The sequence below is a fragment of the Pinus tabuliformis genome, chromosome 4_1, assembly GCF_031772625.1.
Source record: "Pinus tabuliformis cultivar Carrire ecotype Pingquan chromosome 4_1, CPIR1, whole genome shotgun sequence".
Classification (NCBI taxonomy): Eukaryota; Viridiplantae; Streptophyta; class Pinopsida; order Pinales; family Pinaceae; genus Pinus; species Pinus tabuliformis.
This window is the reverse complement of record NC_142303.1, coordinates 840,999,438-841,013,073: the sequence shown is the minus strand read 5'-3', so window position 1 is coordinate 841,013,073 and position 13,636 is coordinate 840,999,438. Positions and strand designations below refer to the sequence as shown.

Below are 13,636 nucleotides of genomic sequence, written 5' to 3'. Positions count from 1 at the left end.
GTTCTAGTCTCCAGAGACATGTTAATCTATGTGGAAAAAATTTGAACAAGTTGAAAATCATGACGAGTAGTTCCTACAAGCCTGAAGGGGCAAGAAAAATTGAATATCTTGATTTTGAGGTGAATAGTGGCAGCCGTTGTGATTCAATCTTGGGTATTGCCCAGAACATTCCTCCAAAGTTACCAATTCACCAATTACCATGAAAAGAAAAAATTCAGTAGTGTCTGGGCTCTGCCATGTAAATCCTACAGTCAATATCCTTGTGAACTAGAGTATCTATCTAAGAATGGGTTGGAATCTAATGCCACCATAGGGAAAGTGATATGTTAGCTTCATTTAATTCTTGGCACTACAATAAAAAAACCTCTGTACCATATTTTATACTACTGTAGCTTAATGCAGAAACATGCCTTAAACTTTAGAGGATACTCATACATTTGCCTCACATGAAAAGACAATCATTAAGACCAGTATAACCAATACAACAATATAATGTGTGATGCAGTTATCCCTCTAATAAAGGACAATTGAGTAGAGAAGATGTTAGACCAACAATGACTAACAGAAAATTTGAGTGTGGCAGAGAAATAAGAGTCATAAAAATATAGTTATAAAAACATGTATGCAGATTAGGGGCATACAAATGGGGGAAGTGAATTCTGGTATCATTAAATTGGATGCTGCAGAATGATTGATATACAAGTTGCTGGGATTGTCAAGACTCAAAGCATTCACCAATAGAACAAGTGCCAAAATTGAAAACAATTTCATCAAGCATTCTAGACTTACTACATTTACGCAAGTCCAAGCTGTAGAGGGACAAAGGGCTTCCAACAGCCTCTACATAATAACAAACTCTTCCACTAGTGTAATTTGAACCTTAGTTCTTTAGCAAAAATCCAATTACCACAGAAAATGACAGGAACATCAGCAAGCACGTGAATAAAACCAGCATATCTACTAATTGTATCCAAAAATGTGACATGCAAATCTCTCAGTGCTTAGAAGATCTTTAATTAAATGGATCTACACCAGGGTGTGTGTGTGTGTGTATATAAAGTCTAGACACACACTCTATAGTTTTATTCTTATATAGATAAAAACTTGTATAAAATATTATATTCAGCCAACATATGTTCAATTACAGACATTACATGGCACAGCATTTACAATTTCTTCAATACTGGACTGTAGAATGCACCTCCTCTCGATGCAATCAATGCTTATATACTGAGTTCAAAATGCAAGGTTGAAATCAATATCAATAATTCGATTTACAGCACTTAGCAGATACTACTAAAAATCAAGTCTATGCAACATATGCAAATATGAAGACATAGCAAGCTTATCTCAATCATTGAAAGAACTAACTAAGAGCAACCAAGCAAAAATAAAAATTCCAAACACTACACTTCAAAAAATGCATTGGACCATAAAGACTTATCTAGCAAGCATTGCTCATCTTCTCGAATACCTAATGAAGTACGTACCATAAGAGTCTCCACCTCCAAAGTCATATCGAAGAAGCCACCCTTTATTTGTCCCGACAACAATAGCATTATTTCCAGCAGACATGCATGTCACTATCCCATGACCTTTAGATGCATTCCGTTCAAGTGTATCAACTGAGAAGATCTGGTTCCCAATATTCCTCGGTCCAGCAGAAACATCATAACTCTGCAATACAAATTGTTATCTTGAACAAAATTAACATGAAAGAATCTATCGAAGTGCAATAAAGTTGTCATGAAACAACTGAAAGCACACTTTCTCCCTCTGTTTATTATATAATGCAATTACTTCACCACTGCACCATGAAACATCAATGCAAAGTCCAAACAACATAATGCGTGTTGCACTCTGAAGTCACAGGAGTTCACGATTTACATGACTGAAAAAAAGATAAAACAATCACAACCTTTTATTTTCATACATGTCCAGAAGCCACATGGATTGACCTTTCAAAACCAAATACAGAACTGGCCCTCCCCCCTCCTTCCCCCGCCCTCTTACAGGAAGCTCATTATATCCTATGTCAAAAAATTATATGAGAGCAAGCAAAAAAACAATTGGATCAACAAATTATTAGAACAGAAAGATGGTATTAAGTCAATGGAAAATGGCAAAAGACCTAACAGGCTAGTTGCAAAACGATGAAATGAGGAAGTGACTAACAAAAATAATATGGGATTCCATTAATCATGCTATCAACAAGATCATCTCAATTTTGGAAGGGTGTGATATGAATGAGGTGAAAAATTAATAGATCATCACGGTAAGCAGAGTCTTCGATCAACAAATTATTAGAATAGAAAGATGGTATTAAGTCAATGGAAAATGAGAAAGACCTAATGGGCTAGTTTCAAAAATGATGAAATGAGGAAGTGACTAACTAACAAAAATAATCTGGGATTCCATTAATCATGCTATCAACAAGATCATCCCAATTTTGGAAGGGTGTGATATGAATGAGGTGAAAAATTAATAAACCATCATGGTAAGCAGAGTCTTCTAACCAAATTTTTGGCCTCATGTTGCAGGAAGTGATAAGTGAATGGGAACAATGAAAAGGATAGAGAGCAGCATCAAAAGCTCATTTTTGGCCCAAATTTTCAACAATATATGATCTAATAACCTTGATAGCCATAATAGAAAGTGCTCAAGGAAAGGAAAACAAAGTTTTATGCCTCAAGCATTACGAGAGAAAAATCTAGATCTAGTGGATCACTACCGAGTCCCTAGACCATTTCTGCAGCCACCACAACTTGAAGTCGAGGGTTTTCCATGTTTTAGCATATAGACATTATGTTTCTACTTTATCTCTTGTTCTGTATATAGGAACCTTTTGGTACTCCGTTGTTTTGTGGACTTCTGAAAAGTTTTTGAATCTTGATATAGTACATCATGAAAAGATGTGAGAGAGGATGGATAAAGTGGGCATTACCTTTAGAATAGAAAGTTTTAAGAAGTTGCATACAGACTTTATGAAAACTCTTTGGTGAGTTACATTTCCTTTTAAAACAAAATGCGATGGAATAATAAGGAACAATACTGGGGTAAAACTAGGCCTCCTTTCGTCCTTAGTATTTTTGGAATCTTTATTGGCAAACTAGAAAATGGGATCAAATCAAAAATTGGAGGTGGCACTCATCTGGTGCAGTGTAGTATGTGGGCAATGGAGCATCCAAACACATGACCTTCAACAAGAAGGCTCTATCCAAACTTCAAGAATGAGAGGATGGCACACAAGTGGAGTTGGCCAATGATGGAACTTATATAGTTAATGGAATGGGTTCCATCTCATTTCACATGCCTTCATGCGATGTTCTAGAGTTGCTTGATGTTTTGTATGTTTTTTGTTTGACTAGGAATCTTTTTTCCATTTCAGCCATGACAGATCTAATGTGTGGATGAGTTTGATGTTAGAGATCGCATCCATGAGAATGGTCAAGCTTTGGGCAAGGGAATGCAAGAAAATGGCCATTATATATTGCTTGTTGATCAAATGAAGCATGAGTCTTTAGTGCATGATAGTGACAAGTTGTGGAACCTGTGGCACAAGCAATTTCATCACTTATGATAGGGAATACCTCCTCTCTTGAAAAGGATATGGTGCAGAAATTCCCAAACTTCAAACCAGAGTAGTCAAGGGTTGTGCAATCAATGAGCATGAGAAATTTGTTTCCCTAAGTAGTGAGCATAGATCAAGAGAGATTCTTGATTTGATCCATTTAGATATACGTGGACTAATGTCTTCAACTTCATTGACATGTAATTTATACTATGTCTCCTTTGTTGATAATTCCTCAAGAAATACATATCTTTACTTTATGAAGACCAAAGATCAAGTCTTCAGCAAGTTCACGAAGTATAAAGCTTTTGTGGAGTATCAAACGGGTAGAAAGATAAAGGTGGTTTGGTCTAACAAAGGAGAAGGGTACACCTCCAAGGAATTTGATGTTAGGAGGGAGTTTATACTATATAGTACCTTACAACCCATAGCGAAATGAGGTTGCATAGAGGAAGAACCAATCCAGCATTAAGACAGCCAAACCCATGATCATTTGCCCATGTGCCTTTGAGTAGGGTCATGTGATATTGTTGTTTACATTCTGAATCAATGTCCTCGAACGATATTGAAGGATGCAACACCAGAAGGATCCTTTAATGATGAGAAGCCTTAGGTATCACAATATTTGGTTGTCACGTTTATATTCATGTTCTTCACAAGAAGAGGACTAAACTTGTACCCTCGAGCATGAAGGGTATTTTTTGTCAGCTATAATGAGACCTCCAAGGTTTATCAAATTTACATTCCAGCATAGAGGAAGACGGTGGTAATTAGAGATGTTAAATTTGTTGAGGATGGCATGGTTCTCTAAGTCTCTGGAGCCTCCCACAAAGGTTGAGGGAGAAATATTGCTGTCCCAAAGGTTAATCTGCAGAAAATGCAAAATCAGATTCAGATAAGCAAGGTTACAGTGAAGGAACAAAGGCATCTTTAATATCTAGTTCAGCAATGATGCCAACATGGCTTACCCAAACTCTGCAGAAGGAATGGAAGTGGTAACATCGAAATCTTCCTTCAGGTGAGTCATCTCCCTGAGAAACTTCTCCTTATGTTTCACTGGTGTCTTCTCTCATTGATAGAAATTGCACCAGTGTCTTCTCTCATAGATAGAAAGCTTTCCATCTTTGAGGAGGCAGCTATTTAACAAGTACAGCAGGATGGCATCACTGAGGAGTGTGACTCCATTCTCGAGAATGAACTCTGGGAGATTGTTCCAAGACCAGTGGGGAAATCAGTGATAAATTCCAGGTGGTTGTTCAAGATTCAGTATGCAGCTGATGAGAACATAGAAAAGTAAAAGGTCGGACTCATTGCTTGAGGATTCTCTCAAAAAGAGGGAGATGACTATGAGAAGACTTTTGCTCCAGTTGCAAGATATAGTTCCATCAAAGTCATCATGTCTTTTGCGTCATGTTTTTGGTGGCCTTTATACCATCTGGAAGTGATGACAGCTTTTATAAATGTTGTGAATGAAGAGGAATTGTGCATTAATCAACCAAGGGATTTTGACGTGCATGGACAAGATTCCCATGTCTGCATGTTCCTTCTTGTGCCCTAGAACCAGCAGCAAGGTCTACAAGCTTTGCTTAGGCCTCTCATCCTATGTGACTGCAACCTCTTCGTCTTCTGCCTTCTCATCCACCCTCTCTTTCCTCCTGCAAATTAAAAATACAAAAACCCTAAACTAACCAGCAAAAGACAGAAACTCCCAACCTGTCTCCTTCCAAACTATTTTTGATGAATTGTTATGCCTGTGTGGCTACAATGTGCAGACAAATTAGACATCCCCTCTTTAGGTTGATGGATTCCATCGACACTTTGATGGAGGGTTACAGCAAAACTTTTCTTAGCTACAAAAACAACTAAGTTCCTAACAAGTTCAGTCTAGAAGGATTGAGCTGTTCCTAGTTTGCTTTATTGAAGCACTAGCCATCTGTTACTTAGTTTGACATCCTCGTCTCCCAAACCTTCAATTGCAGTCAATTGCTCCTGCATTTCCTTGTCCAAAGTAACTTGGACCATCATCGATTTCTCGTCTGCACACTTTTTTGGAAGGAGCTCTGGATGTAATATCCAACAGTGTTCTTCAGTATAGCCAATATTGTTGAACAACTGCATTGTTTAGGAGTCTTCCATCCATCTGCACACTGCTTTACCTAGGTCATATGGAAGGACTTCTCTTTCTCCTTGGATGTCTGCATGTTCTTCCCCTTCATCTCCATACACAGCTTTTCTGCAAGATTCATCTAATGGTTGAATAGCAAATAATGCCAACTCTTCTTGGATATAACTGTAAAGGCCACCAATGAAATATTCAGTAATATAACTAGTTTTTCCACAATGTAATCTCCCACCAATTGTCCTTGATGTTGTCTGAACAGTGAATACTGCCATAAAATTTGCTGCTCCCCTCCATACCCAACAGGGCAAAGCTTCCTCTGCAACAGCCCTTTAGAGTCATTCCAATTATTAACAAGCATTTTCTTTTGTTGTTGCTAACACTGGCCATAGCTTTCTCACCACAGGTGGGCATGCTCCAATAGTTTTAAGAGTGCAAAGGTCATTTTCTGCATCTTATTATATCTCTGCTGGTGAAACTACACTTCAAAGTTCAAACTGCCTTAAACAATTGTTCAATTTCTCTGTGTTCATTTGCCCATCAAATAGCCAAATATGAAGCTTGGCCTCTTGTCTAAAAAAAATTACCAACATGCCAGCCTCACTTTTTCCAAATAAATCTTCCAGACCTATGTCTGACTCTTCCAGGTCTGGTTTCTTCTCATTTTCACAATTCCTCTATTCCAACAGGGTGGATACTAAGTAAGAAACCACCCACTGTAAAGTTTAAATACTTCTATCTGGGAAAATCTTGCCTTGAGGGAGTCATCTTCTTCTTTACTGAAAGGCATCTACCTAGCTCTGCTTTGCTCTAATTCTTCCTGGGGCTTCTCACCTTCCAACAGATACTGATATTTGATTTTAAACATCCAATTCCAAGACTGAATGGTGATCTGATAGCAAAATGCTTTGTGCTATCAAACAGATTTTACAGCATGGGAACTAGACGCTGATGCAGTGTTTGAAACAGTAAATAAGGCAAGCTACTAAACACAATGAAGCTGATACTAAGATAAATCAGTAACTACAAATAACTTCACAAATTCTAAAACAGCAAAAACAGGACTATGAAGCAGCCCAGAATCATGGTATATCACTCTGTTTAAACTTTATATAGATATCCTATGCTACAGCAACCTGGAACACTAATTAAACGTTAACAAAAGGATCGATTATGCAGCAAAGACTGTCTGAACAAAAAAAGAGAATTTATTAATTAAATAAGCATTTAGAAATATTGCAACTCATCTTGCGGCCTAACTGTCGCACCAAGGATTCAATGCTGTTCCTAGTCTTGAGTCTTGACTGCATCTTGCAATGACAACCTTCCTCTCTGGTCTGCTTCTTGCAGCCCGTGCAGCGTCCTGCTGACCACAGCCTCCCTTCTTTGTCTGCCTCTTCCACCCTACTCCATTTACCGTTGCTGTCCAGCCCTTTAATAAACTGAGAAAACCCTGCCTTCCCAAGATTGTTCTTCCTCCAACAGTTGTGGGTAACTCTGCTTCTAAATAACAGTTGTGGGTAACATGGCTTTGTTTCTCTTTTAAATAATTATTTTCTTTTGTTTTCCAAATCTGACGGCAGATCACCATGCATAAGTTCCATTGGTTATCATACCATGTCAACTCAATAAACAAACTTTCTATTCCTTTTTTTCGCATTGAGGATTTGTTATGCGGAGGTAAGTAGTTTCTTTGGCAACTTTGATTTTTTTTATTTTTGTTTTGGTTTGTTGGCAATTGATTTTCATGAAAATGATATCATGAAGATTTGGGAAATGATTTATTCGACACTTGCTGCAAAAATGTGCCTGCAATTAGTTTTCCTTAGATGCATCACCAGAGTGTTTGTACATCCACACATCCAAAAGCTCCTCTAATCAAGGCAATGTAGCCCTTAAAGTCATATTTGACATCATCGCAGTGGCACTAACACCAAGCATAGGTTTATAGTATGATATAAGCCCTGACTCAGAGACAACTAATATTAAATCATATGTAAGACAATTTCCCACCAAATGAGCCTGTGAAATTATGACTGAAGTTGATTTGCTAACTCTAGTATATATTTTTACAAATAAATGATCACTAGTTCAATTTGAATGGAATCTCAATGATCTTATGAAAAATCCGAAAAGCGTCGTCCAAAGTCGTAATCTCTAGCAGGGCCGTGAGTAAGAGAAATACCTCAGCATGATCATCAGCCGCATGAGATTGACCACCATTGTGAATTGAAGTCCACTCATCCAACATTTTGAAATTTATTTCCAAATTACTATTAGCTCGTCTTCCGTATAGAGGCTTACACCCCAATCAAACTGGCGAGTACCCTGAGGATGAGAAATGCCTATTAATCAATAACAGCGATGGGAAAGATAATGTGCTCTAAATAGATAATAAAAAACAATTTCAGAGTCCATGTGGAATTAACGATCTGTGTCGTTTTTCAGCGAATGTTAATTAAAAATAGCAAGAGCATTGTGACAACTCGATACAAAAAAAGGGAATTTCAAACCTTAGATCCTTATAAATCACAGCTGCATTCCCCTTTATCACAGAAAGAAGCCTTCAAACTCTGCGGTGAGAATCAAGCTTGACTCTTCTCAAGTTTTCAACAACAATATTTGATTAGCAAGTACAATCGTATTCATCTCTGTAGAACCTGAAAGAAAATCCATAAAGTCAAGATCAGCTGTTCACATTGTAACTGCAAACTTTCTTTAAAATTAGGTTAAACGTTTTCCCTTTTACGAAAAAACATTCAATATTCATTAGATATCAACCTACTGCAACCTAATGCACTTACGGTATCGGTAGTAGGATCACTGTCAAAAGGCCCTTAACATTTTTTATGAAATTGAAAGAAAAGATTTCGAAGATTCAGGAAGGTGCGGCAAAGAGGAATTCAACCTAGTTGAAACACCTGGGATCGAATGTTGGGAATGCAGCCAAGCGTGGATTTATCAGAGTCGACAGCCCGACCGCCAAAACAGAGGGGCGTATTTTACATTTTGTCTGTGTCATGGACAAGTAGTTCAAAAAGAAACACATTTATTCAGAAAGGAGATAGTGGCTAACATGTAAAGATTATGTTTATATATGTATGTGTAGAACAACTGTTTAAGGTGTCTCAGAAAATATATCTTTGACGTTCTCCCATTTCACTGCGAGAAAGGTGTGGAATTCAACGCTATGAGCATAAATCAATTATTTACGGTTCATAGCGTACATTTGCACAAGAACGAGATTGTTGAATTGAGGCTTTTGTGATCCATATCAAGTTTAAGAGAAAATTTTCGGCGTAAATCACAAGATATATCATTTGTCAATGCGTTTCGAATCAACCAGTGTGGTTCATCGTCAAGACAAGTTGAAAAATCAGATCCATCTTTGCCTGTTAAATAGTTTGAGCAGAGCTTCCAACGGCTAACTAGGCCATTCTTGGTTTTTCTGAATGTTGTGAGATATTGAATAATCATCATAGCAAAGGGGTATGCAAACCAAAATAAAGCTATATAATTGCATAAGTGAATCTAATTTGAACTAACTAAGAGTTGAATGATGGCTGAAAACAGGCAGTAATGAGTGAATAAACACCACAAGTGCAAAGTAAAGGAAATAGTTCGTTAATATCCTAAACAACACTAAATGTTTAACTTACTAGAGAAAATATAGAATAGTCAATGTCTAGTCTAACAAGTGCTCGTTAAAGAAAGCTTAAATGCAAGAATAATAACCATGGGAGAAAAAAACTACCCAGTTCACATAAGAGTCGATTGTTGATTTTTCAAGTGCAATAGATACAAGCACTAATTTCTGAAATATTGATAATTACTTCAAATGATGTAGATCTTTTAACAATTCTAGTTTATTATTAAGCAATTACAATTTAGAAATTCAACCATAAAAGCACAAGGAAACTAGATCACAATGCACAAAGAAAACACAATATTTACCTTGTGAAAACCCACTTGGGTAAAAAACCAAACTTCTTATAGAAATTCTTCAATTCAACAATAGATACATCTAATGCATGTAGTCAACTATGAGGTCAAATTGACCAACGAGATTATGGTCAAACCTGTTCAAATAGCCCACTTGTCAAGTCAAAGTTATGCCCTTCAACTTCGAGCCTCTTTGATCTGCCTAGGTCAAATTCCGGCCTCCTAAAATATGCCAAAAACTCAGCCCTATTGCCCAGAATTTCAGCCCTACTACCCAGAAATTCACATTGCTGCCTAGAAACTATCCAGAAAGTCACATGTGCAAAGTCAAGAGAGAGATAATTCTTAGAGATGAATTCATCCTTCTTCTCCTTCGCTTGGATATCCATAAATTGTCTTATCTTGTGAGAAGTGAAATGGTGTCCTATGGAGGAGGTCGAATGTTCTATATATAGTGTTATGCCTATCGAATGGGTGTGTCTCTCCCCTAGGGCCGACTTGACAAGTTTGGAGCCAAAAATTCAAAATTCAAATTTCAAAAATTTCTCTTTTAAATCTGACATGAAGAACATGTCCTATAATAATTCTTTCAAGAGCTAAACAATGAAAATGACATGAAGAACATGTATTACAAATTCATTATACATTACAAGGGCTAAAATATAAATTATGAAGACCGACCACAACTACAAAATTCAACCCCTCTTAGCTAGGGAGGTATTCATTTTGTTAACAAATTTCTCTAAGAAAAGGTTATAACAAATCATCACCATAATTGAGTCACAATTGCGACACATTGTAAACCAATAGCATCAACCAATTACCATAATCAGGTCAAATATCTTTAACAAATGGCCAATCAACAACATCAACTAATCACCATAATTCAGATCAGTACCTTAGATCTATGGAATATCCTTACCATAATTTGGGTTGGTACTTCCAACACATGATACATCATTTAGCATCAATTAGTCACCATAATTTGGTTCAGTACTTCCAACACATGATACATCATTTAGCATCAACTAGTCACCATAATTTGGGTCGGTACCTGACACACAGTATCCATACTAGTCTTGGTTCACCATCATTCAGGTCAATATCTTTGACACATGGTGAATCTCCAAAGTGTTGAAAAGTAACTAGGTTCGATCTTCATAATGACATGTGTAATTGTGATTTTATGTAATTGATGAAAAGAAGAAAAATAAAATTATTATTGTAGTGCTTGTCTCATGGGTTTCATGAGCAAAGAATTTTATTTTAGTGATGACTCCCATTGTGAGCCTTTAGGATTTGTCATCTAGTCATAAAAGTCAATTTGAGTTTATGTCATGTATGAATTAATTGTCACCCCAACTAACATGTGGGCTCAGCTTGTTATCAAGTCAGCTTATTACCTTGGCAAACAACTATATATAGTGCAAAGCATCTTCATTTCAGGATAGAATTTTCGGTGATAAAATTTGAAGCAAAAAAGTGTGAAGTACAGCGAGGTAGCTTATAGTACAGCAAAGGAAAGAGGAGTATAGTCCGAGCTCTTTTCTTATTTGTTTTTGGGTTTATATTATCTTCACGTGTGAGGCGACAAGAGCTTACTTGCAGCATAAGAAGTCGAGAAAGAGTAGCACTCCTCCTAGCTGAGTTGGAAGAAGGTGAAATCTAGAAGGGAGGCCGAAACAAGAATTGAAAGAAGGAAAAGTCCAGAAGGAAGGCCAAGATAAGAAGAAGGTCAACTCTAGAAGGGAGGCCGAAGGTTTGAAGCTAAAGAAGGTTGAAGAAGAAGAGGAGCCGAGAAAAGGAAAGGAGCAGAAGGTTGACTATCATTATCAAAGGATCTCATCAAGAGAACTTGTGGCTCGTTCTTAGAGTGGTAAATAGGTCAAGGATCGAGATTTTGATATTCGTCATTTGGAATCTCTATAAGAAGAAGAATTTGTTCAGGTTTTCCTCCTAAAGAGTGAGAGGTTTTGGCCCTAGTTGATAGCCTATATTCTATGTCTCTTGTCTCTTTATGGTTTATAATAGTTATTTGATGAATAAGAACACTAATAACTTAAGTAAAAGAAGATCCTAATCTAAAAAGGTAAAAAACACTCACAAGCAGTTACTAATAGTAGAGAAATCACTTAATTACTATGCCCTAGATTTCTCAACAAAAAGGCCACACTCTAACTAAGTAATTAAAGGCCTGATGCTAAACAAACCCGGATGCTCCAAGACCATTCTTCCTCATTCGAATCAACATATTGGACACAAGAAGAATAATTGTCCTCTGCCAGACCATTCTCCCTAAATTGGGTCAATATACTTGACATAGGGAGAATGTCAGTCCATGATGCTATCTCATCAACACTCCCTCTCACTAAGAGAGACATTCTCAACAAGTCCAAGCTTGTCCCTAAAATATACAAACTTTGCTCTGGACAAAGGCTTTGTAAGAGTATCAGCAATTTGCTCATCAGTAGAGACATATTGGAGTTTCATTGTTGCCTTCTACACCATGTCACGAATGAAGTGGTAATTGATCTTGATGTTCTTCAACGTGTCATGGAAAACTGATTCTCTGTCAGTTTCACATAACTTTAATTGTCACAATATATCACGACCAATTCAAGCACCTGATCAAATAGTGTTGTGAGTAACTTCTGAAGCCACATTACTTCACAACTTGCTAAACTAGCTACAACTCTGCCTCAGCAATTCTGAGTGCAATAGATGTTTGCTTCACGCCCATCCATGAAATCATAATGGAGCCTAAATTGAAGCAACCTCTGGATGTACTCTTTTTGTCTTTAGCACTCCCAACCCAATCTGCATTTGTATAACCTTGAAGCTACTATATATCACTATTTGAGACATATCTCAAACCATAACCAATTGTACCACACAAATACCTCAATATATGCTTTGTTGCAATCCAATGATCGTGTCTTCGTTCCACTTGGAACTAGCTTAGAGTATTTACTGCAAAGCAGATTTGTCACCATGGGAGTTGCCATCAATTTACAATCCATCATCCCAAACTTCTGCAGGATCTTGATAATATATGTTCCTTTTCAAAGCAAGATTTCACCAAGCTTCTGCCAAACTTCTAGTCGCAAATAGTAGTGCATCAGACCAACATCCTTCATATCGAATTCAGAGACCAACTCCCACTTACACTGAATAATCAGATGGTCCATACCTATCAAAAATAAGTCATCGACATATAATAATAGGATCACATGTTCATTCTTCTCAACCTTGATATATAGGTTTGGATCAACATCACTTTTGGAGAAACCAAGTCTTGTCAGGTAGCTATCAATTCAAGAGTACCAGGCTCTAGGTGCTTGCTTAAGTCCATACAAGGCTTTCTTCAATCTACAAATGTGAGACTCTCTTCCATGAACCTCAAAACCTTGAGGTTGTTCTATGTACACTTCTTCCTCAATCACACCATTGAGGAAAGCAATCTTTACATCCATCTGATGTAAATTCCAACCCATAAAAGAAGCAATAGAAATAATAGATCTAATGGTAGTGTACCTAGCAACCAGAGCAAAAGTCTCATCATAGTCCTCTCCCTCTTTCTGGGAGAACCCTCTAGCCACAAATCTCGCCTTGTATTTGTCAATACTTCCATCCATTGCATGCTTGATCTTGTATACCCATTTGGAAGTTACCACTGACTTCCCTTTAGGTCTTGACACAATTTCCCATACATCATTCTTCATAATTAATTGGTATTCTTCCAACATTGCATCCTTCCAAACTTGTTGGCTAGCTACTTCTTCAAAGGTGGAAGGTTCAAAATCAATAAGATTAGTCATTAATGTTGCATATCCAGAATACCTCTTTGGTCTCTTGCTTTCCCTGAAGGTGCCACGTGGTACGGCATGCCCTTCTGCTTCCTACAAAGTGGATCTAAGCCAGGCGATCCTTTTCCTAATTTAAGGAACAACAATTGGATCCATTGGAACGCTAACCCCTTCTAGCTCTTCTTGATGATCTATGGG

The 13,636-nt window shown here is 37.3% G+C and overlaps 1 protein-coding gene across 5 annotated transcripts in view; it reads right to left on the bottom strand.

The window, feature by feature from the left end:
• The window catches only part of LOC149178836 (zinc ion binding protein), a 496,683-nt gene that overhangs the window by 462,622 nt on the left and 20,425 nt on the right, over positions 1 to 13,636 (bottom strand). For 2 of the 5 annotated variants that reach the window (XM_089420459.1, XM_089420457.1), the window contains exons 4-6: positions 8,204 to 8,350; positions 7,876 to 8,018; positions 1,491 to 1,677 (exon numbers count right to left, since the gene is read on the bottom strand). In XM_089420459.1, coding sequence (XP_089276585.1) covers positions 1,491 to 1,677; positions 7,876 to 7,941 — 253 coding nt within the window. In that variant the 5' untranslated portion in view covers positions 7,942 to 8,018; positions 8,204 to 8,350. Of the gene's footprint in view, positions 1 to 1,490; positions 1,678 to 7,875; positions 8,019 to 8,203; positions 8,351 to 8,598; positions 8,704 to 10,554; positions 10,687 to 13,636 lie in introns of those variants that run through there. The other 3 variants (XM_089420458.1, XM_089420460.1, XM_089420461.1) reach the window with 3 other exon arrangements.